The sequence below is a fragment of the Anomalospiza imberbis genome, chromosome 1 (genome assembly GCF_031753505.1).
Source record: "Anomalospiza imberbis isolate Cuckoo-Finch-1a 21T00152 chromosome 1, ASM3175350v1, whole genome shotgun sequence".
In the NCBI taxonomy this organism is placed as follows: Eukaryota; Metazoa; Chordata; class Aves; order Passeriformes; family Viduidae; genus Anomalospiza; species Anomalospiza imberbis.
The window spans coordinates 118,652,331-118,675,706 of NC_089681.1; the positions used below are offsets into that span (position 1 = coordinate 118,652,331).

Genomic DNA, 23,376 nt, shown 5'->3' on the forward strand with positions numbered 1-23,376 from the left:
TTACCATGACCAAAAACTTGTAATCTCCTCCTGTTCACCCTTTCCCGATTGGAAAAAAAAAAATAAAAAGTGCATTTACAGGCGCGGTAATCTAGAATGATCCCGTAAGCGACAAAACGAGAGATTTCAGAAGGTGTTTCAGAAGCAGCGTTATGCCTAACACGCAGAGGGTGGGGGGAGTCAACAAGGTGGCGGGGACCTTTGTCTAGGGGTCCTTCTAGCATTTATTAATTGAAGGCTTTTTGATAAATCTAAACGTCTGGCAGGGAAAAATGGGATGAAAGCAAAATACATTTTAAAAAGCCATGGTGACGATAAACACACGTAAGCAAAAAAAAAAAAAAAAAAAAGTGCAAATTGTAGAGAATCAGAGAACTCAAAATGCAACCACGCAGACAATCTATTCGGTCCTACACTATCCATATTTAAGTCTAGACATTGGTTATATTTGCTGTTTCTTTTTTCTTGCATCTTGGTATGTTGTTACCAGAGAAACAATTTATTGGTCTAATGTCATCTACTTCAGCTTCTTTGATCTTCTTGGTCGTCATTTTGTTTGTATCGCATTCGTTTAATTTCTTGGGCCTCTATTCCCTTCCAGCAGCCTCTTCTGCCGTCACGTTCCCGCACCGCGATTGCGACCTCAGGGATATTGTCTAATATTGGTGAATTGGAAGAAATAACCAAAGGGGCTCTTACGGCGGCTTCTGCCTCATGCCTGCGAGCAATAACTGCGTTTTCACATACTTAACACTTGGCAAACATTTACATACATCCACCACATCTGCATGCTCTGAAGCACCAGTATCTCAGGGATCTGGCTTTCAAGAATTGACTTGCTTCTGTCAGTAACCTGTGTTCATGGGGCTGCAATAACCACGCATAAAGGGTGCCAAAGGGTGCGCGGGTATGTGTTGGAGGTGTGCAGGGGGGGAGAGGGTGCTCCACGTTTACAAAACATAAAGTTTAGGGTCCGTGCGAAATATCGGCAAGAACAATTTTAACTGGTGAGAAAGTCTTTGTACACGGGGCACCAAACTATAATTGAAAGGAGAATTTCCGGGGCAATTCCATTGTGCTTCTTCCAGTTTATGATGTGCAATACAGGCAGGCAGTAAAAGCTGTCTTTACCAGGACTCCCTGTCTGAGGGAAGGAAACTCATTTTACGATCCGTTTAAAGGAAGGGCACGGAGCAGCATCCTCAATGGAGAGCCATTCGCATTGTTGGGGTTCCCAGTGTTTAGAAAAGCAGCAACTCTCCCCGTCACCCGAGCGTACCGCTGCCGCCTAACGCTCTGGACTGCAAGGTATGTAGGGCGGAAAGGTAACTCGGGCAGCAAACAGGCGGCGGCGATTTGAAGCCATTCGCAGGCGATTTCTTCAACTCTGGAGTTTCGGGTTATTCTGTATTTACTTCTTGAGACATTCAGAAAGTTGAGACCTCTCTTTTTTTTTTTTTTTTTTTTTTTTTTTGGCCATTATTTGAGGTGGGTTGTAGGGGTGTTTTGTGTGTTCTGCTGTTGGGTGGGAGTTTTTTGTTTAGTTTGATGTCGTTGTTTGTTTGGGGGTTTGGGTTTTTTAGGGTGTTTTTTCGGTTTTTTTCCTCCTTTCCCTTCCCGGGGAGGGAGAGTGTGATTTTTCCCCCCCCCTCGGGGGATGACTGCTGGGAAGCGCCTTGATTTCCAAGGCTCGGCAGCCCCTCGGGACCGGAGGGGGTGCCCTCGCAAACCCTGTCGCAGGGTTACCGCCTGCTTCTTGCCATTACGCGAAAACAACGCGGGGGGGGGGGGGGGGACGGACGGACGGACGACGAGCCACCTCCCTTAAACCTGACGCATACGGACAACTATACATATACATATTTGAAGCGTTAAAATGCGATTTCTCCCAGCGGCCGCCGGTCCGTCAGCGAGCCGGCGGGGTGCGGTGTCCCCGGGGCCGAGCGGGCGGCGCTGGCGGCGGCTGGAGGGCGCTGCCGGGCGCGGCGGCGGCCGCGGCCCCGGCCCGTCCATGGCCGGGCACCGTCGGGCCCCGGCCGGCACCACCTGTGAGGCGGGCGGGGATTGGCGGGCGGCGTCACATGACCGGTCACGTGCTCCGGGCAGCTCAGTCCAAAAGAAAATGGGGTTTGGTGTAAATCTGGGGGTGTAATGTTATCATATATCACGCTACCTCGTAAAACCGACACTGAAGCCTGCCGGACAACAAATCACAGGTCAAAATTATGAGCTCTTCGTATTATGTGAATGCGCTTTTTAGCAAATATACGGCGGGGGCTTCTCTTTTCCAAAATGCGGAGCCTACTTCTTGCTCCTTTGCAAGCAACTCCCAGAGAAGCGGCTATGGACCAGGCGCGGGTGCCTTCGCCTCCTCCATGCCCGGCTTGTACAATGTGAACAGTACCATATATCAAAGCCCGTTCTCTTCCGGATACAGCCTGGGCTCTGATGCCTACAACCTGCATTGTTCCTCTTTTGATCAGAACATTCCCGTCCTCTGCAATGAGCTAACCAAACCCAGCTGTGAGAAAGCGGAGGAAAGCAACCTGCACAACCAGGCTGAGCCTAATTTCCGGATATACCCCTGGATGAGGTCTTCAGGTAGGGGCGAGCGGAGAGGGCTCGGAGCCGTGGCAGCCAGGCAAAGCGTGTCGCCAGGATTACTGTCAGCACAGCCTTTATGGTTTTAATTATAGCCGAGGCGCCATTGCGTAGAAAGCCCGTGGCATTGTATGTAAATGAGTATCATAAAACTTTTTATTGCCCAATTAATGGGTTCTAGCCTCGTAAATTTATTTAACTCCATTTGCTATGGAATTTTAGCATTGAGTTGATTTGCGCTGTTTGCTATGAAAAAGCGGAGAGTTGGCTGCGGGCTCCCAGAGCCCCCACGGATAAGCGTCTCCCCTGCCCTCTTGTCGAAGTTGGGAAAAAAAAATCCCGCTCGCTGGGTGAGGCGGAGGGGACAGAGGCGTTTAGGAGCGAGGGACGGCGTGTTGTGGACTTGGCCAGCTCGCGTTGCCGAGACGTGCCACTCTCGTCCCCCCTGCCCTTTCCACGGAGATAAGAATCTATAGAAATGTACTAAACAGGAAAACGGAGGGGGGAGGGGGGAACTGGGGCACGAGACTGTGTGTGAAAAAGGAGAGCTCTCTTCTGGAGCTAAATGCTATGTATTGTTTACGATCCAGGCGGGATGGGTGGGGGGAGCCCACGACATTAAAATAAAATAAATACAGCCCAGCCTTCCAGCTTTTTATTTCCCCTTGCGAAACGTGAAAGTCTGGAAGGTTTTAGGGAAATACATCGCCTGGGGGAAAAGTTCCTCCTCCCAAAAGCAATTTCCTCCCCCACCTCCTCTCCTGAACGCTTTCTCTTCACTTTTTCTAGGTTTCGAGCAACTTAATTTTTGCCCTGCCTGAGCAGGGCAGGTCGTGTGGCTGAAATGTCTTTGTTAGGGCAAAGTAGGGGGGCGGGTGGAAGTCGAAGAAGGGGATCGTTCACTCTGGCTCGGCCACTTTTTTGTTTGTATGTTTATTTATTTATTTATTTGTTTGTTTGTTTATTAACAACATCAATAAGAAAAATAAAAAGAGAAAACTTTCCACTTCTCTTCTTGTCTAACTGCGGGCCGTGTGTATGCCTGTTTTCAGGTCCAGATAGGAAGCGAGGGCGCCAGACCTACACCCGCTACCAGACTCTGGAGCTGGAGAAGGAATTCCACTTCAATCGTTATCTGACTCGGCGGCGGAGGATAGAGATCGCCCATGCCCTCTGCCTGACGGAGAGGCAGATCAAAATCTGGTTCCAAAACCGGAGGATGAAGTGGAAGAAGGAGCACAAGGAGGAGAGCTCCAGCACCCCGGCTCCCAACGAGCCCACGTCAGCAGCAACCTCTGTCGAGAAAGTGGAAGAAGACGAAGAGGAGGAGGACTAAGGAGTCCCACTCGAGGAAGTGATCTCTTAGAATAGTGTGTGCACATGACAGTTGGAAAAGCTCCCTTTAAAGGAGAAAAGAAAAAAAAAAAAAAGAGACTGTTTTTATTAAAAATTAAATTAGTTCCCTTTAATAATCATCTTGAAAGCAAGCGTTTGCAAACATGAAAACATTTCTGGGGTTGGTTTTCCAGCCTTCTCTCCACTCTCCCATACTCCCCAAACCTGCCCTATGCCGAACCTTTCGGTAATATCTCCTAAGAGCATCTTACAATCAGCTTGTTTGGTTTTTTTTTTTCTTCATTAACCCAAACCTGGGTGGGTTTCTTCAGGGGACATTTCAGTGGGAGAACTGCTGCTTGCACAGATAGTAAACCGTGACCTTCCGAAGTAACTACCTGACTCCATAGTCCCAATCATGTGTAAGGGGAAAAGTGCATTAGGCTCACATTAAGAAAAACTACCTAATTTTGAATAAGTAGCTCTGCACTTCTCTTGTTGTTTTCTTTTTTTTTTTTTTTAATTGTTGTTAGAAAAGTATCATAAGTAACAGCTACACTAACAAAAGGTTAAACAGCAAGTAAGGGGGAAAAAATGTTCCACAAACCACTACAATCTACAGCAATTATTTGTACTACCTATTTTCCAGACTACCTACCTATATATCTTGCTCTGCCTACCTATCTTCGAAAGTATACTGTATTTTAGTAGTCAAAAGGATGTTACAAGATTACTAATGTGAATCGCAAAATGCTTTTAGACATGTAAGTGTAGTCGTTCGTAAAGCACGCATCAATAGCTTTGGTATAGAATTTGGTACCGAAAAGTCTGAGTATATTTAAATTTAAAATAATATATTTATTCCAAAGCAATTATAAATGAAAACCATATGCTGCAATATATCTTTGTTCTCGATTCTTTGCTATTCCGAGAGAGGAAGCAAACACACGCCAATATTGTACAAAGCGGTTTAATATCTCCCGTTGGCTTCTACCTTCAGCTGCTTCTGCTAAAGGCCGTTTTCTTATTCTACGTTGATCTTACTTAATATAGCGGAAAGTGTTCTTTGAAAAGTGAATTTAAATGATCATATAACCACCTTAAAAAAAAATCCACAAACTGTTTGTCCTGATTATCTGAAAGTGTTAATATGTAATACCATGAATTTTCCTACAATAGAGGATATTGTAATTTTTTTTGTCTTTTATATTCGTCTTGAACCTCATTTGTAAGATCATGTCATAAATTGGGAAGTATGTAATTAATTTGGAAACTTTGTAGCATGATGTATTGTTAAGAACTGTATAAATCCGTCTTGAAGGTTTGGCTAAAGTTTATTCACGAATTGTATGTTACAATGTGTTTCGGTGTGTTCGTTGTGAACATTTGGATATGCCGTGTAAGTATTGGAAGTGGGAAAAAAATGTCTGTGAACTCTCTTTGGAAGTGATACCGTGTTCAACTATCTCCCACGATAAATGTGTTTTATGTTACACAGAAAATAAATATGCTTGTTGGCAATGAATTGTGTTTCTTTATTAAGGAACCAGTTCGAGGGAAGCAACAAAAAATATATTACATAGACTAACAAAGAAATTAGAGCATCTAAACTTTTTTTTTTTCGGTGATCAGAAAGAGGGAAAAAAAAAACCTCAAGGTGATGAATTGATGGGAATCAGTCAATATCTCTATCTCGACTGCGTGATTTTTTTCCCTAGCGTTGTTGATTAATAAAGCGGAAAGCCTTCTTTATGGGAGAGCTTCCTTCCACCGTGTTCCCGTGTCCTCTTGCAGTCATAACCCCAGTCCAGACGATCGGCGATCAAGTCGAAATCGCACGCAGTGAAAGAATATTTTGTAATGAACAGAAAGTGAAAGACGAAACTTCCAAGTGTAAATGATCTGATCGGGTACATGTGTGGTTTGTGTGTGCGGCTTTCGGGGCCAGGGGGCATCACGGTAGCACGAAAATGGGAGAAAACTGCCCTGCTTTAGAAAACGTCTTATTTTTGCCAGGTGCCACATAATGTCAATGAGATCTAATATTCCCCCATTTTCTTTTTTTTTTTTTTTCTAATTAAAAGAAAAAAAAAATCGAACCTGAAAAGTCCTTTTATTCGGCTGGATAAATATAGGTAAGACCTGGAGCATTATTTGCGCTGAAGTTCCCTTTTTTCTACTACACTCCGTTCCTAGTCAACACACTAATTGTAATTTTAATGAAATTAGTACAAAGTCCAGGTCTTTTAAAAAACTCCAGTGCTGCCTCTGTGGTAAGATGGCGCCTCTCTAAGACCTGCCTCTTCTTAGTGATGAGGAAAAGGCCATAAATCCGTTGTTGTTTATGAAAATTTACAACTTTGCAATACAACTTTATGAGTTGTTCGGTTTTTCCATTGGTCGTTGTCGGTCATGTGGATGGTAACCGTGAACATGAACTTTTTTATAATTTCCCTTGCGAGAATAGAGCCGCATTCTTTTGCTGAGCTCTGTCCTGCTTCGGATCTCTCTGGCTTTCAATCCCCATTTCATTTGTTCTTTGTAAGGCAATAGTGAACAAAGTGTGCTGGGGTTCGGCATAAGCAGCCGCCTAGAACACAGATCCGGGATGGCAATTTCCAGTTCCCCCGCTGGAAGGTGTGGCATATTGGATTCAAAGCACTGGCGTGGCAGATTTTCAACTTGCAACCTGGCTAATTTCCTGCTTCTTCTGGCACCAAAAGGAGGGCGATTCGTCTCCTGTGCAGCCAAAGCGACAGCTGTCAAAGTCGCAGGGGCTCCTGTGAGCCAGAACCTAAAAGGTGAGAAATGTATATGACACTACTGTAAGCAGGGAAAAATGGCTTAATACGTTTAAATATTAGACATGTGCAATTAAACCAAATGGAAATGTTACCGGCCAAAAATTGAGATGGCTGCAGCTTAGTTGATTTTAACTTAAGCAGTGCATGCAAAAATATGCCTAAATAAAATGTTTATTTTCTGTGATTTAGCAAAGAAGCGGTGGATTTTTTTTTTTTCACGAAGTTGATTTCTTTTTGCATTAGCCAGGGGTATGTTGTGACATTCTGGTTATTTTCTAATAATTCAGTTTTACAGCATCAGTGGAGGGGAATTTTTTCCCCAGCACGAGGGGGGAAAATGTAATATCCCCAAACATTTTTAATACTAATTCGCAGCATTAACTCATTAGCTTAAATTTCATTTGCAGTTGACGAAATTTAGATGTGATTTATTTTTTTTTTCTATTTCATTAAAAAAGAAAAGAAAAAAAAAAAAGAAAAGGAAAAAAAAAAAAAACCAAAAAAAACAACAACCAAAAAAAAAACCAAACAGCAAAATGTCTCTGCCGTGTCCGGGAGGAAGGTTATTTCTAGACGGGGAAACGGCGCGAATGTGTCAGATTTTCTTTATCAGATCAAGCGCTGCCTACATAAATCCCTTGCCCCGCCGTGGGTCTGCTGCCGGCGGTTCGCGGCGTGGGCGGCTTGCGCGCCTCGGGTGCGCGGAGCGGGCTTCGCGGCGGCTAAACCCATTTCAGCGCCGGAGACGGAGCTTCCCCCCCCTTTTTCTCCTTGTTGTGACTGTTACGGTGCGGCGCTGGGGCGGGGGAGCGGCGGCCGGCGGGCCGGTGCCCCGCGGTGTGTGCCGGCGGGGGGCAGCGAGGACCCGGGGACGGCGGCCCCGGAACCCCCCGCCGCTGCCGCCCGGCTCCGCTCCCGCCTCCTCACGGCGAAAGAGCCGCTCGAAAGGCTTTAAACGGCGGCCCCGGCTCTGCCTGTGCCGCCGGGCTGATAAAGCACTGCATTTGCATTGCATTGCGGTATCCGCCGGACTGGAGCTGCAGTGAGCGCCGGATTATTTATTGCGGGTCGCGGGTGCTCAGTGCTGCCACGGCGTGGCGGGATGGCGGAGGCGGGCGCGGAGTGGAGCGGCCCCCGCAGTCCCTGGAAGAGCGGCGCTGGCAGCCTGTGCTGCTCGGGGGAGCCCAAATAAAAGACCAAGAGGGGGAAAAAAAAAAATGCGGCCTACTTTTTTTCTGTGGGAGTATCGAAGCTCGCCCCCGAGCAAAATATTCCGGCAGGACCGGCTCTGCCCACTCCCCTTCCCCTCCGATTCTACCTCGGTGTGTGTCAACTGCAAGTTATCACTGTGGGAGCCGGCTGGGGAGGACCCGCCCGCGTCCCCCCAGCCAGGCTCTCTGTACCCCGCCAGTCTAAACAACGGTCCGCCTTGCCCAAATTGTTTGGATTAGGAGCGATTAGTTAAAGGTTGGTTTTGATGATGCTGGCAAGCACGAGAATGATTTGAAAGTGGTTTTATATACGAAGAGAAGGAGGCTTTTAAGCTTAAGAGGGTAACTACTCCCGCACCTGTATCCGAAAGTGGCTGGGGTCGCGGACGCGTTTTCGGCGGGAGGAGGAAGGCGAAATGTTCTGTGGAGGAGGTGCTGGGGTGCGTGGAATTACGAAAACAAATAAACGGGGTATGAAATACACAGGTATCGCGAAGTGTGACTTTGTTGCGGTGGCAAAATGCAGCGACTGGCTTGCTTTCTGCTTTTCAGAGTGGGGGCGGGAATGGTGAAGGAAAACTGCTGTGAAACGTGTTCAGGCCGGACATTTCCTCGGCAGACTTGGGGGGCAGCAGATTGTTGTTATTCGGGGTTTTCTGGGGTAGGGGGAGGAGCGGAAAGGACGCCTGAATGTGACTGAAGCAGAGATTGCGGTGCAGATTTCTTGGCTGTCACTGTAACTACTCGAACGCGACCCAGTCAGGCAAACGTGCAGATTCCATTCCTTTTCGTATGATGGGATCAGCAAATAAATATTTTCGCTGCCTGCGGTCAGCTTTCACAACTTGGTTTGGACGCTAACAGTAACTTGAAAAACGGGAAAGAAACAAGAAGAAATGGAGGGGGGGAAATCAGACTGTAACCCATGCTACAAAATATAAATATAACTAAGCCTGGAGCAATTTTTATTTAAAATTTTGTTTTGGTCTTTGTGTGATGGATTCAAACAAAAGATTGTCTGCCCACAACTTTTTGGAAGTAAGGCCGGTGGGGTTTGTTTGTCCCGAGTATCCTTTTTTTCATGGCGCGTTTTCGTTCTGACTTAAACTGGCGAAAATATGCTCTTTCAAAAGGCTTTTCACATTTAGCATGCTGTGTATGAGTGCTTGCTTGCTGGTGTTTCCTCCTTTTTAAACTCTATTCTCACTGAGTAGAAAACTCCTTATTTTCCCGGAGAAATCTGCTTTTCAGGAAATACATGTTTCTGAAATGACTTCTCAAAGCATGCAGCTAGTGAGCTGTAATTCTACCAGGTGTGTTTGTTGATTAGCTGGACTGAAGAGGTTAAGGAAGTTGAAAAAAAACCCGAAGGCAATCAACATCTGAATGTGAAAGTCCAGCTGAGACTGCAAACAATACAAACTATTGTGGAGCGATGTTTTAACTCACTACTGTTTTATAGGTATCGTAATCTGCCCCCGGAAATGAGACAAATAGTCTCCCAACAACAACAAAACTCTTCTTTGAAAGCTGCTTTAGGAAACAGTGCTCGTACGAATGTCACTTTATGTGACGGAGCGCGTTTAAAATTAGTCTATTCAATCTGTTGTAATGGGCACGGATTATGAGTAAACACATATTGGAATGAACAACCTCATGTTATCTGCAGGAACTGCAGGGTTATGTCTGAATTAAACCCGCATCAGCAAATTTCATCAGAACAGTTACTGTCCGAGCCCTGGGCCAAGAATTATATTTCCGCTATGGGGTAACTGCCATATTGAAAAATTAAGGTGGAAATGTTTGTTTCGTGTATTGTTCTTCCCCTCTTAAAGACACAAATCCACATTTAATCAAACTATTCGGAGCAACAACGAAATCGATTGGCTTCTGCTGACTCATTAGAGGGGTTGTATTAATTAGGAATAGTCCTACTGGCTCGTATTTGAATTTGAATGTTTGATTCTCTCGGCTCTACTCTGGCGGGAGGAGAGTAGACTTGGGGAGAAGAGACACATGGAACTTAATCTGGGCTGCCGGGGGGCGCCGGGAGCCCATGCTGCTCTTCCCGAGGCCTCCTCGGGCACTTCGTGCAAATCAAAAATCCTACTCCCCAGAAGGCCACCGCCCCAACCTCCTAATTACGGGGATGTTCATTAAGATATGAAACCTCTTCTATTTCAGAACGCGTTAGCCTCTCTCACAAAAGCTGGATTCGGCGCTGGGGCGGGCTCCCTGAGCTCCGAAGGGAAGCCTTAGTGGAGGGGCAATTTTCGACTGAATGGATAAATAAATACGTTTTAGAATAGCTTAAAAATTCTTGGATGCAGTTGTGGCATCGCGACGGCAAAATGGAGAGAGGCCGGGCCCCCCCTCGCCCCCCACGCTGCGCGGCGCTCCGCTCCCCCTTTCACGTGCTCCCTCCGCTCCAAAGTTTCCCTTCGCAGCATCCTCCACTGCCGTGTCCTTCCTTCCCTCCCTCCTCCTTCCCTCCACCGGAGAGCCGGGGGCGGTTCGCCCACCCTTCCCACGGGGTTGCGCGACTCCCTTGTCGTGGGGCCTCCAACTTTAAGGGCGCCCCCCTACAGACACCTCCAGCAGCCGCGGGGGTGTCCCCGTTACCCGCTCTCGCACCGCCCGCGCTGCCAGGAATTATCGCTGTTACTGTTGTTATTATTATTGGATTCTTTTCCCGCGTAGGGGCGGTGCCGCGGCGGGGGCGCGGTCGGTCCCGCGGGCTGCGCGGCGCGGCGCGGGGGGCGCGGGGCGGCGCGGCGGGGCCGGGGCTGCCGGTAAGTTGGCGGCGCGGTGGCGGCGGCCCCGGGGGAGCGGGCGCCGCGCGCGCTCCCATTGGCCGCCCCGCCGTCAGCTGCTCCTATTTTCTGCTGTCGCTTTTGGCGCTCGGCCATCCAGAAACAAACCACTTCGATGACTCCTAATAGTTATCGCCAGATGTACTAATACACAACAAATCACGGTCCGGGAGAGGGGGAGAGCAAATGAGTTCCTATTTTGTGAATCCCACTTTCCCGGGGAGCCTGCCCGGGGGCCAGGACTCCTTCCTCGGGCAGATCCCCCTGTACCCGGCGGGCTATGATGCTCTCAGGCATTTTCCGGCTTCGTACGGGGCAAGCAGCCTGCAGGACAAGACTTACACCTCACCTTGTTTCTACCAACAGTCCAACACCGTCATTGCTTGCAGTCGGGCTTCCTATGAGTACGGAGCCTCTTGTTTTTATTCGGACAAGGACATTAGTAGCGCCTCTCCTTCCGGCAGTGGCAAACAGAGGGGGCCCGGGGACTACCTGCACTTTTCTCCCGATCAACAGTACAAAACCAGCGGCGGCCAAGCCAAAATTATAAATGACGAAGGCACCGACCGGAAGTACACGAGCCCTGTTTACCCCTGGATGCAGCGGATGAACTCCTGCGCTGGTAAGGCATCTCGGTGCAGTCAAGGGCGGAGAGGGGAGGAAAAGGAAAAGTTTGTGGGTTTTTTTTTTTTTTTTGTTGGTTTTTTTTTTTTTTTTTTTTTTGCTAGATAAAATCCAGAGTGCTGGAGAAACACGGTTCCTGCAGGGCAATATGTAACATGAAACCTTCGCAGGTTAAGACCTGGTACGTTGGCACCCAGGGAATGGTGGCCAAGATCCCAGTATGTAGTTTTACTGGTGAAAGTTACAGGGGAATCCTTGGAAAGTAGGGGGAAAAAAATAAAAAGGAACACAGCACTTTTATAACTCTCTTAAAGCCATCCCAAAGCCTCTGCTCTGCTTCTTCATTGTCAGAGAGCGATGCATGGAATATGCCCTCTTGTACTGAGGATCCAAAGCATTTGTGGTACATTCCAACTCGCCCCCCTCCCCCAGCTCATTAGCCTGCGAGTATTGGATATTGAGAGCACGTTTCTGGGGCCGTGGGCGCACTTCCATGGCATCGCGAATTTTTTCAGACTTAGGAGTGAACTTCACATAATTGAAGTATTCTGTACAGGAGTGGTGCTGGGGGAATGGAGGGTGGGGGTGGAGTGGGAGGGTTGCACTGGGGTGACATTTATTTTTATAATCCCAAATTTAAATGTTTACTTCAAGTGTTTGCTAATGACTCGCCTTCTCTCCCATCCTCCCGAGTTTATGTTTGCTGCAGGGTAGGTCTCACTCCTTTTTTCGAAAATTAAACTTTTAGCAAGACCATTCCGATGCTGCTTTGCATTCAAGAGCAATAAATTCCGGAGCAAATGGCAAAACGCTCTTCTATGATCTTTAGCTCATGTCTATAATTATATTTCTGTAGTCCCAGCCATGGCAATGGCTGTGTGTTTGTGTCAACACAGCCACATGTGCGTGCATACACACACGCACAGCCTCATGCGTGAGGCTTCCCGGATAGCACACGTGTGCCTGTGCCTGTGTGTGCGCACAGGCTCCCAGCGCGCACAGAGCAGCCTCTGCTCAGCGACTCGCACCGTGCTACCTCCTGCACCTTCCCTAGGTCCACCTTAAATCCTCTTTGTATCCCACTTACCCCGCCACCGTAAGCACACAGCACATCTGCATTTACAGCTTGTCAGGCAGGAGAAAAGGAAAAGAGAGAATTAAAAAAAAATAAAAAAAAAAAAAAAGCCTCCGGGAAACCAGAGCAGCTTCCCCCACTCCCCGTGATTGTGCCTGCAAAAGGAGGCAGAATATACTAATCGGTCTTTCTGGTCTGAAATCACTGGGCCCTGTCCAATGCGATCGTTTTGTCTTTACTTCTACAGGTACAGTATATGGAACACATGGGAGACGAGGGAGGCAAACTTACACCAGATACCAAACGCTAGAGTTAGAGAAGGAATTTCATTTTAACAGATACTTAACCCGAAGACGACGCATTGAGATTGCAAACGCTCTCTGCCTTACTGAACGCCAGATTAAAATATGGTTTCAAAACAGGCGGATGAAATGGAAAAAGGAAAACAAATTCATAAATTCCACACAGCCCAGCAGCGAAGAAACAGAGGAAAAGTCAGGGGAGTAGAACCACGTTTAATAAACGCTACCAGGCCTTTCCTTAGTGTTTACTACTGCTACTATTATTATTATTTACCTTGTGTTCCTTCTGCTACTGAAATCCTATAGGTTTGTCACAGTCTATCAATCCCCAAAAGGCTTGGTTAAAAGATGTATATTTGCAATCATCTGTGACTTACTCTAATATATGTGCAAGCCCCGGCTTTCGAGCTACAGGCATGTATGTATGTAACCACCTTCCTAAAGCGTATATGGCGTAGGTTAAAGCATTAGAGAATTGGCCCAGAATTTAAAATGTTTGAGATTAACATCTCAAATGGGTAAGTGGGTGGGTGTCCCTGGTGTGCTTGTGTGAGAAAAGCAAATTATTTTTTATCTTTTTTTTTTTTTTTTTTTTTAAGAAATGCTTATGTTGTAGAAAGACAAGAGATTTTAGAAAATATTTGGTTTATGTTTTTGCTAGCTCCCGTTATGGCGGGCCACCTCGGTATTCTGTATTTGGGAGTTTATGATCCACAGGGGAGAAAAAAGTTTTAGTTATGTATAAGATATTTAAATAGCAAAAGGAAGAAAATTTCTTTTAGAAAACATTGTATAAATCCCTGTGTATAAACTTTCAGTTAGAGCGAGGATGAATTGCAGGGAGATTTTTCTTTTAAATGCCGCTAAACTGCTTAGTCTGCACTATAGTATTGAAGCAAAAACTCGGCGTTAAACTTCAGGGGAAGAGAGGGAAGAGGTTTTGAAGCGGGCAATTTTCTGTGATTCCCGTTGAGCTTACGCTAAGGTTTTGGTGAGCTCAGCTCTGCACTGAAGGGGCTTTGAATTATGGACTACATTTCTTGGGGCTTCGTGAGCTTAGATCGATCTTTTTTCCTTTTATCTCTCTTTCCTTCTTCCTTCCTTCCTTCCTTCCTCCCTTTCTTATTTGAAGAAAAGGTCTTATTAACTTGGGGATTTTCTTTCCTGCTTCTGCGGTATCTTAATTCACATTCACGTTACTTAGCACTGGAAAAAATAAATTGATACTTTGAAGAAAAATAGCTGCCACAAAACGCTTCCACTTCGAGATTTGTTAAAGCAAAATAAGCGCATAAAAAATATTGATTTATATATGTTATATCTCTCTATATTATATTGCGTGTGCATGAGTGTGCATGTGAAGCTGTGTACAAATGCACTTGTAGACGCATCGAGGCTCTTTTGTTTGGAAGGCAGCACAATTTGGGCTACCACTCTAAATGTTTTAAAAGCCAAATCTGGAGAATATAATGCAAAATGGCTACCACCGCATTTAGAGGATTTTTTTCTCTCCGAGAGGCTATGAAATAACAGCAGCCGTAAAGTCGCCTGGAATCTAACCCCCTAGTTGGAAAAAACGCTGCAGATATTTATCTTTAGTAGATATCTGCCTTTTCACATCGTAAGGACCCGGCTGCCTCTCGAAAGCTCCAGCACGGGAATAGGTGTGGGGGAAATTATATACACATATATATATGTAAAAGGGACATAAGCCTTGCCAGCACCCGAGAACGGATCGTATAGGATTTGTGAACTGGTGTAAAAAAGCCTTGCACGGAGGAGAAAGCAGGCACAAAGCGGAGCGCTCTCTGCACACCCAGCTCCCCGGCGACCGGCTCGGAGGCGCAATGCCCGCCAGCTCCGCAGCCTCGCCGCCGGTGCCGGTGCCTGTGGCGGCGAGCCCCGCTCCGCTCCGCGCCTCTCCGCTCCGCGCCTCTCCGCGCCGCTCCGCGCCGCCGTCGGGGGCCGTCACCCCGGGCCGACCCCGCGGAACCGCCGCCATCCCCCGCGCCGCCAGCGGGTGGCGCTGGAGGCCGGCGGACGGGCGGGCGGCGGCGGCGGCGGCGCGCACGGGAGGCGCGCCCCGGGCCGCCCGCGCCCTCCCAGCTCCCCCACCAGTGCACGAGTTTACCTCTAGAGGTCATCAGGCAGGATTTACGACTGGACAACAAAAGCACGTGATGTGAAGCCGTACCCCATATTTGGGTGCCTACGTAGGAGGGAACCAAGTACATGTCCCAGTCATTTCCATAATTCATCATAAATTGTGCAAGGGTGCTATAGACGCACAAAACGACCAAGAGCCACAAATCAAGCACACATATCAAAAAACAAATGAGCTCTTATTTTGTAAACTCATTTTGCGGTCGCTATCCAAATGGCCCGGACTACCAGTTACATAATTATGGAGATCACAGCTCGGTGAGCGAGCAATACAGGGACTCCGCCAGCATGCACTCCGGCAGGTACGGATACGGCTACAATGGCATGGACCTCAGCGTCGGGCGCTCTGCTTCCACTCACTTTGGTGCCAATGAGAGACCCCGCAGTTACCCGGCCAACACCACCTCTGCCTCGACAGAGCCCAGGTACAACCAGCCCGCGACGTCTTCCCACTCGCCTCCCCCTGACCCTCTGCCCTGCACCGCCGTGGCCGGTTCGCCTGTCAGCGAGAGTCACCACGGGGTGAAAAACTCCCTCGCCAACTCCACCAGCACTTCGTCCAATTCCAGCAGCAACACGCACATCAGCAGAGACGGGGTTGGCACCTCGTCTGGGACTGAGGAAGACACTCCAGCAAGCAGCGAGCAGGCAAGTGCCCCGACCGACCAAAGCACAGCCCAGCCTTCACAGCCCCAGATCTACCCCTGGATGCGAAAACTGCACATAAGTCATGGTAAAGCAAATACCCTGTTCTTTCTTTATTTCTCTGGAGGAAAAGGAGGATTTAATGTAAACCGGGTGGCTGCGCCGAGCAAGGTCGGGGAGAGGGGGAGAGGAGGGCGTGAGAGCGGGCAGTCTCCGCGCACACCACAACTCTGCTCGCAGGGAAGCACGCTCCCTTCTCTGGGCGAGTCCCCCCCGAAAGGAAAAAAACTCTCGGCCCCGAAAACACCGCCCGCCTGGCTCCCAGCGCCGGCGGGGGGAGTAGAAGGAGCCTTGCCGGAGGGAGATCGGGAGCAGAGGCTGCTCCCGGCTCTCCTCTGAATGGGGGATCTTCCAGTGGGAACGGCGCGGCTGAACCCATTTATTTTGCTTAGACATATTAAAAAGAGAATAGGAAAGGGCGAGAAGGGCAGTTTTCACTGCTGGGAAGCCGTGGGGGAGGGGGAAGGGCGAGTCGCCCCAAACTCGGGGTAGAGGGCTTGAGGGGTGCGAGGGACCAAAGCAACTTTCAGCCCCGAGTACCTGCCCTGCCCTCGCTGCGGGGAGAGCGGCCAGAGGCTCGCTGCCTCCCAGACCCTTCCCCAGCTCAGCCGTGGGAATGGGCTGCACGTTTCAGCTTTGCTCTCTCAGCTCTGAAACCCTGCTATCAGCAGAGACATCCTCCAAATCAGCTTATCTGGGGGAGGCATGGGGGAGAACTAACCTTATTAAAAAAAAAAAAAAAAAAAGAAAAAGAAAGAAAAGAAACTGAAAAAAATTAAATTAGAAAAAATCGAATCGCAAATCCAAGCGAAAACTTACCGAGACTACCAAATCCCCCTCCCCCAAGCCTTTCCTAAGAGGGGCTGGAGGGGGAAACTTGTTGAGCGTTTATCCAAACCAGAAACAAAACCAAGCAGGACTGAGAATAACGGTCCTGGTTGCTGGTAGCTGCAATGAGACACGAAGGCTCCGAGAGGCTGCTGAGAATCTAAATCATGTACTTTTCTTTTCCAGACAACATAGGGGGACCAGAAGGGAAAAGGGCTCGGACTGCTTACACCCGCTATCAGACCTTGGAGCTCGAAAAGGAATTTCACTTCAATAGATACCTGACCCGCAGAAGAAGGATTGAAATAGCACATGCTCTTTGCCTCTCAGAGAGACAAATAAAGATCTGGTTCCAAAACAGGAGAATGAAATGGAAAAAGGATAATAAGCTGAAAAGTATGAGCATGGCAGCTGCAGGAGGGGCATTCCGTCCCTAAGCGTTTGATCAATTAAAAGTACTGAGCAGTATTAGCTGACCCTGCGTCGTCTCATGTCAGTACTAAGTTGACTTTCTAAAACTTCCTTGTGTTACTTCTGTGAAGAAACCCTGTTCTTGTCGCCCTTATTCATCTTTTAATCATGAGCCTGTTTATTACCATTCTCTCGCGTGTATAAGTAGATCTGCTTTTATCGTACATTTCTTTGTCTTGAATGGCTTTGTCTTGAAAAAAATAATAGATGTTTTAACTTATTTATATGAAGCGAGCTGTGTTACTTGAAGTAACTGTTAAAACAAAACAAAACTAAACAAAAAAGAACAAAAAGAAAAAAAAAAAGAAGCTAAAAAAAAGGAGAGAGAGAAAGGAAACCCTCCCCCGGTTTAGTACAAATGTTATGTGTTGCACTCAACCTGCTTAACTGTGCATGTGTGGTCAAGTGTTAATGTCTGTATAGCTCCAAGCTGTTAAAAATATTTTTATTCAAACTACCTATATAATTCCTGTGTAATTAATGCTGTTGTAGAGGTGAGATGATGAAATCAACTGAATTTGTCCTACGTGTAGTGAATAGTGAATCTGTGACGAAAACTGTGATTCCAAGCAGTATGTCCTTGCTGTGCCTTTGTATATGACTCTTTGCACGAACTCTTAGAAGTGGCTCTTATTAAGCGCAGCTTCTGTGATGTATGTTTTTTGTGAACAAAGTTACAAATATAGTCAAAGTCTGGCTGTTTGAGCAAACTGTGATCAGCTTTTTTTTTAATTATTATTATTATTATTATTTGTTTTTAAAAAAACCTGACTGGAAATCAACAAAAAAATAAACTTTCTATTGTAAAGTTTTTGTGATCTGATTTGTGCAAAGCAAGAAGTTGTGCTTCCTGATTTGCCTCTGGAAAAGAAAAAAAAAAAAAAAATTAGCCCGTGCAGAGTTTGTTATAATATTTTACCTGGCTCCTGCTGCACGTTGCGTATGGTGGATGCTGCAATTGTCCGCTACCAGTATTTTTAATTGAAAGTTTGACTATAAGTTCTTCCTTACTTGTTTCTCGCTAGGTGGAAAGCTGCATCGCAGGACCAAAATCAACACCCTTTGTGGCTGAATCAACTGTTAACTGTTTGCTGATGGTTAAAAAAAAACAAGGAAAAAAAAAAAAAAAAACAACCACCAAACCACAACCCAAACCCCAAAACATGTGCTTTGTTAAAATACACTGAGAACTCCAGGGTGTGTTTGCATCACTCTAGAATTTCTCCTGTGGTTTCATTAAGTATATTTTAGGGCAGCCATGTCCAAGCCCTCTACTCCTATTAGTAACCCTCTCTAGCCACATTCCCACTCTTCACCCTTTAAAGATTTTTGGTTTTCTTCGCTAGAATTAGTTTGCTATAAACGCAATGTTACTTACCCCATCAGAGCTTGAATGGTTAACTCTTCTGAGCTTCTAAGAGCAACTAAAGATTTGCACATTTACTGACTGGTTACATTGATGCCTTCCCTTAAAAGTTATAAAACAGTAAACTTTATAAGCCCCAGTTCCGGCTATATGACATTTGGGTGCCAAATGAATAGGGTTTTGTCTATGAATTAGATCGTAAAATCATCCATAGCACAGACAGATAGGCTCACTGGCTATAAAAAGTCACGTGGTGCCATTAAAGTAAGTTTTATGGTTTTGGGGAGTTGACATCCAACATTATATACCACATAACATATAATCTCACTGACGCTGGACTTCATTTGACTCTTTTGCAGGCTACGTGTGCCTCCTGGCCATTCAAATTGTCAGGTTTAGGGACAGAAGTATCCAAACCACAAGTTCTCAGTACTATGTGAAAAATGGCTCCTTGCAAGTCAAAGGTAAGTTTTGTGCACAAGTTCCTTAAAGTTTATTTGTACAGTGGGGAAGCTGAGGCTCCTGCTCGCTCTCGCTGCCTCTCGGCTCTCTCTTTCTTTCTCTTTCTCTTTCCCTTCCTCTCCGCCTGGAGGTTTTCAGGACGGTCCCACCGAGCCCGAGAGGCAGGATCAAGCACTAATGATCCAGGTTGTGCTGCAAATACCTCCCCCCTATCCCTTCACTCGCAGCAGCTAGTTCTCTATTTTAACGATGAAATCAAAGTAAACCACAATAAGCGACTTTGGCAGAGATGGATTTTGGGGCCTAGCTTTAATCACTTTGACTACCGCAGAAGATAATTACTTCCTTTGCTCCAATAGACTCTCCAAGTTTGCAGAGGTTTTGTTTAGCAAAGAGTAGTTACTGCAGGCGATTAAAAAAAGGGGGAAACAAAATAGATTGAGCTTGATATTATCTGGGCAGTATCTTATGTAGGCATGATAGAGTTGGAGGCGTGATGATATGGTAATAATGTTTGGATTGGTGAAATATGTTGCACATCAGAGCCAGTATTAAAATGGCACAGACTGTACTGGAGTGCATAGATACATGTTTTCTGCATTGGGTTGTGCAGAAAGCTTTAGCTATGTGTGTATGTACATCTGCGAGTGCATAGTGTCTTTTGGGATGTGCATTTATAACGTTGCTATAACTTTTTCCTGATTCTATAAGTAACTGCATAAATATAAATGTATTTAAATTATATGCATGTGTGCCTGCATGTACAAATCAGTTATGTACTTCTGTGTAAAGGCGTGCAGATGCATATATGTGTCTAATATTGGTGTATTCATGTATACAAAGGGTGTGTATGTGTGTACACATATATATGTTCCTGTGACTTCCTTTTTTTTTTTTTTAAGCGAACCAATTGACTGTAACTTGTAGCATTAATACAAGAGACTACAGGTCATTAGAGTGCTGCAAATTATGAAATACGGGCTTGGTTTATTGAAGATTGTAAATATCCCCCTAGCTCTGCTCTCTCCCTTTCTGCCTTATATTGCTGGCTGCCATTGTGGGGTAGGCCCCAGCTGCGTGTTTACTTCAACATTCTTTTTATTTAAGTGGACTGTTCTCACTAGAGTGTGATTACTCAGCAATAAACTTTATGGCCGGATTTAACTTCAGTCTTTGAATTTCCAGGACTTGAATGAAAGGGTGAAAGGAAGTCTATCTTTCTCTGGGTAACATTAAGGCCTGATCCTTATCCTCAGAGCTGTTACTTTGGCGAGTGATCTCGGGGGGTATAAACAGACTAGTCAGGGGCTATGGTAGAATTCTGAGAATTGCCTATTATCTATCTATCTATCTATCTATCTATCTATCTTTCCAAACTAGCTGTGGATATCTCTTTCTCTGCACAGGTTTGGAGTAACATTGATACAGCAGATTGCATTGTTTTCTTTTATGAGTCATAAAGTCGGGTTTGTAAAAGAATGGAATGGTTTGATGTGAGAGATGGGCTTTGTTTTATTTTGCCAGTGCTATGCCATTTGAATATTGTGGTTTAGGTTGGTTTGGCCACTGTGAGCAAAAATGGGAGAAAGGCGCAGGGTTTTAGGAGGCTGAGGTTGTTGTGTACCTCTGCAAGGTCTGCATATTGCTGACTGATTCTTATTTTAAATTTATTTGTCTTTAAAGAAATGGTAATATCTAAAGTAGGTTCTTCCCAAAGAGCTCAGCTTTAAAAATATTTAATATTTAAAGTCAACCCTTGCAGAGGATAAATAGAGTCTGATGCCTTTGTGTCTGTCAATCCTTCCTATCAGCACTAAACAAACACATCTGCATATATTTCATATTAAAAAAATGAGAAAGGCTTTAGAAGAGCATATCCGAATTCACATTTGAAAATAATTTCCTTATAAACAGCCGCAGATTTTATTGTACTCTAGTTGACACATTTTCGTCAATAGGAATATCAGAAAGTTGTATATGATAGGCATGTATTATGTTATACCATATGCCATAAAATGTAATAGTTTGAGGCAAGGCATGAAAAACCCTTAAATGTTTGGTCTTCATTTATATATAGGTCCTTTTCCAAGGAAAACCCTTTGCTTGCAGACAGGAATTGTACTAGACACAAACAGCTCATGATTACTCAGTATTTAACAACATTGCGCTATTTGAATTAACTGGCTAATATACAAGCACACACAGACACCCGTTGGACTAATATTTTAGGATCCTGGATATCATCCTGGATTGTATTTTTTCATTGCCTATAGTGAAAAGATTTGCTACTGTGTATTTTCCACATTTTTATATGTGGCTTCTGGACCATATCCCACACAAAACAATGTACAGTCGTTCAAGAGCTACGGAAAATATCCCTAAGTCCAGAAGCGTATAAACCCGCCTGTACTTCAAGAAACACTAGAAACAAAAGAAAGTTAGCTAGAAATGACAACTTCACCCTGTTTCTGGCCCTGCCCTGTCTTAAGCATCACAGTTGAGACCATTCAAACACAGAAATGCATTAAGATTTCCTAATACGCTTTGAAATTTGAAATTCAAACGAGCCCAGACTGCCGAACTCTGCAAAAATAGTCGCAGGTCCGAATTGTTTTCCGAGGGAAAATGTCATTGGAAATTGTCCCAGGGAATCAGGAGAGAGGTTTTATCACCACACGTTATTTTTCTGATGAGTTTGTGGAATTAATAAGTGCAAGTTTTTTCTATTTTACGAATGGCAAGCTGCGTTCTGCGTTTTGAAATACAATTTACTTAATCCTTTGAAAGAAATACTTGCGTGTAGTGTCTCATGTCTAAGTGTAAAACCAATTAAAGATTAGGCAGCTCTCTTAATGTGTGGAACTGGTGACTTTGCAAGACCTAACTTTCTCTAAACCAGGAGTGTAACAATCCAATAGAAAGTCATCCGTAAATTACAGCTCTGCAGCCTTGTCTAAATCATGCAAACGCTCTAATTTCAGAACAGGGAAATTATTATTCTGCTATTTCCTTACATTTAATATGTGTGTGTCTGTGGAAAGGTGACAATAGAGTTTTCAATTTGCTCCATGGGAAATTGAATGGAACTGATCATGAGGGGGGGATCAGTAGTTTTCGATTTCTAACGCTGAATATGGGAGCATTGCGTTTTCCCTCCCCGTAAATACAGATTTGACGCATTTAATGCAGACACAAGTAAATATCCTGACCAAGTTAAGATGTCGTTGGCTTTCTTAGTCCTTTCTCCTTCTGCCTTCAAAATCTCCCCGATTTGAGGCTAGGGTTACTAGCTAAAGCAGAAAACCACAGTTCCCACAGCCTTCTGGTCATCTTTGAAAATATTATCCCTTTCAAATTAAAGCATCTTCACTAATGTCCCTCTGTAAGGCAAATACTCATGGACCACCCCGGTCACATGTTCCTGTAGCTATGCGCACAAACAATTTCAAATCTGACACAGAGATGGTGTAAAATTTGCATGGATTTTGCCTTATAACATGCAAAAGGAATCTTTTCTATATCCCCTCCCCCCAAAAAATGTCTTTTCAATAATAATATTTGCTATGAAGGTTATTGGGTAATTATTGCAATTTTGTGGAACAGTCCTTGCTTGAGGTGAAGTCTGTCTCCGGATAATAAATGGCAGCCCGTGCAGTTCACTGCCAGGTTAAGTAAATGCAGAAAAGATAAATCTGCACACCCTAGGAATCACCAGCAGAGCTCGCTTTAGACCAAGTTCACAGTCAACTCGTTTGCCTAGACAAGGCTTCGCAAACAATTAGACTTGTTTCTTTATGTTTAAATCAAGGAGAAATTACTAAAACCCTTCAGCAGAGAGCTGCAGCTTTTCCCCCAACGCTCGTCGCTCCATTCCTTCCAACCTTACGCCCAGAACTTACCCAGCATTTCACCTGCAATTGTAACCATATAGCGCCTTTGAGTAACAGGCTTCCCTCCAACGCTGCCGAAAGGCTGTGCAAACTGATCTAACAGCATTTTACAAAGCTGAGAGATTAAGGAAAAGAAAAAACAATTAAAAATTCAAAAGTATCCGATTTCTCAGCAGCAAGAAGAAAAAAAAAAGTAACCACAAAAAAGAGCGCCCTTAGAAAGCTGGGGGAAACAAGCAGAAGTATTGAAACAAACAGTGCGAGTCTCTTACTCCTAAAAGAAGCTGCATAGCTTTTGTATATCTTTGTGGTTAAGGGCGTTACAACTGCAGGTCAAAAAGTTGAGGGTCAAAAGTTTACGTTTTGCACCACTCTTAGTCATTCGCCCAGACAGAGTTTGATGTCAATGTTATAGCCGAGATCTTGACTATCAGCACAAAAGATAAAATAGCTTTGAGTTACGTTTGTATCACAGTATGGACTCCAGGTGAACTCTACTGGCTGAATGACCTCAATTACCAAGGAAAGGATAGAAAATTCCTCTTTTCAAGAGTAATACACGTTGTATTTCATCTTGAATTATCAGCCACATTTGTGTCTGAATATCTCTGGTTCAGCCGCGGCAGGTAAACATGCGTTACCCCCGCAGAAGCCGCTGATGTTGCCTCCTTCCAAAAGTCAGGTAGCAAAATGCCTCACCCTTGTTTATTATATAATAACCTGCTC

The 23,376-nt window shown here is 45.4% G+C and overlaps 3 protein-coding genes and 1 long non-coding RNA gene across 9 annotated transcripts in view; 3 read left to right on the plus strand and 1 right to left on the minus strand.

Moving 5' to 3' along the window:
* Window positions 1-2,071: 2,071 nt before the first annotated feature.
* On the plus strand, window positions 2,072-5,461 carry HOXA7 (homeobox A7). Its single transcript, XM_068208375.1, has 2 exons — window positions 2,072-2,601; window positions 3,654-5,461. The coding sequence occupies exons 1-2, from the start codon at window positions 2,226-2,228 to the stop codon at window positions 3,935-3,937; spliced, it is 660 nt and encodes a 219-aa protein (XP_068064476.1). The 5' UTR covers window positions 2,072-2,225; the 3' UTR covers window positions 3,938-5,461.
* On the minus strand, window positions 4,652-23,130 carry LOC137484520 (uncharacterized). Its single transcript, XR_011004909.1, has 2 exons — window positions 22,660-23,130; window positions 4,652-6,730 (listed from the first exon to the last, which is right to left on the minus strand). It is a non-coding gene; the product is annotated as an uncharacterized lncRNA (long non-coding RNA).
* Window positions 6,545-23,376, plus strand: part of HOXA6 (homeobox A6) — a 41,300-nt gene continuing 24,468 nt past the window's right edge. The window contains exons 1-2 of one of the 6 annotated variants that reach the window (XM_068208361.1): window positions 6,545-6,737; window positions 18,658-18,762. In XM_068208361.1, the coding sequence (XP_068064462.1) occupies window positions 6,545-6,737; window positions 18,658-18,762 (298 nt within the window). Of the gene's footprint in view, window positions 6,738-10,729; window positions 11,387-12,710; window positions 13,119-18,657; window positions 18,763-23,376 lie in introns of those variants that run through there. The other 5 variants (XM_068208330.1, XM_068208339.1, XM_068208351.1 and 2 more) reach the window with 5 other exon arrangements.
* Window positions 14,950-18,067, plus strand: HOXA5 (homeobox A5). The gene is made up of 2 exons (XM_068208316.1): window positions 14,950-15,661; window positions 16,648-18,067. Exons 1-2 carry the CDS (start codon window positions 15,100-15,102, stop codon window positions 16,896-16,898), a joined length of 813 nt encoding a protein of 270 aa, XP_068064417.1. The 5' UTR covers window positions 14,950-15,099; the 3' UTR covers window positions 16,899-18,067.

Excerpts from the sequence above, each read along its gene's own strand:
- HOXA7 (XM_068208375.1), top strand. The coding sequence starts at position 2,226 with ATGAGCTCTTCGTATTATGTGAATGCGCTTTTTAGCAAATATACGGCG. Across the intron at positions 2,602-3,653 it reads CCCCTGGATGAGGTCTTCAG|GTCCAGATAGGAAGCGAGGG; the intron begins GTAGGGGCGAGC and ends GCCTGTTTTCAG.
- HOXA5 (XM_068208316.1), top strand. The coding sequence starts at position 15,100 with ATGAGCTCTTATTTTGTAAACTCATTTTGCGGTCGCTATCCAAATGGC. Across the intron at positions 15,662-16,647 it reads AAAACTGCACATAAGTCATG|ACAACATAGGGGGACCAGAA; the intron begins GTAAAGCAAATA and ends TTTCTTTTCCAG.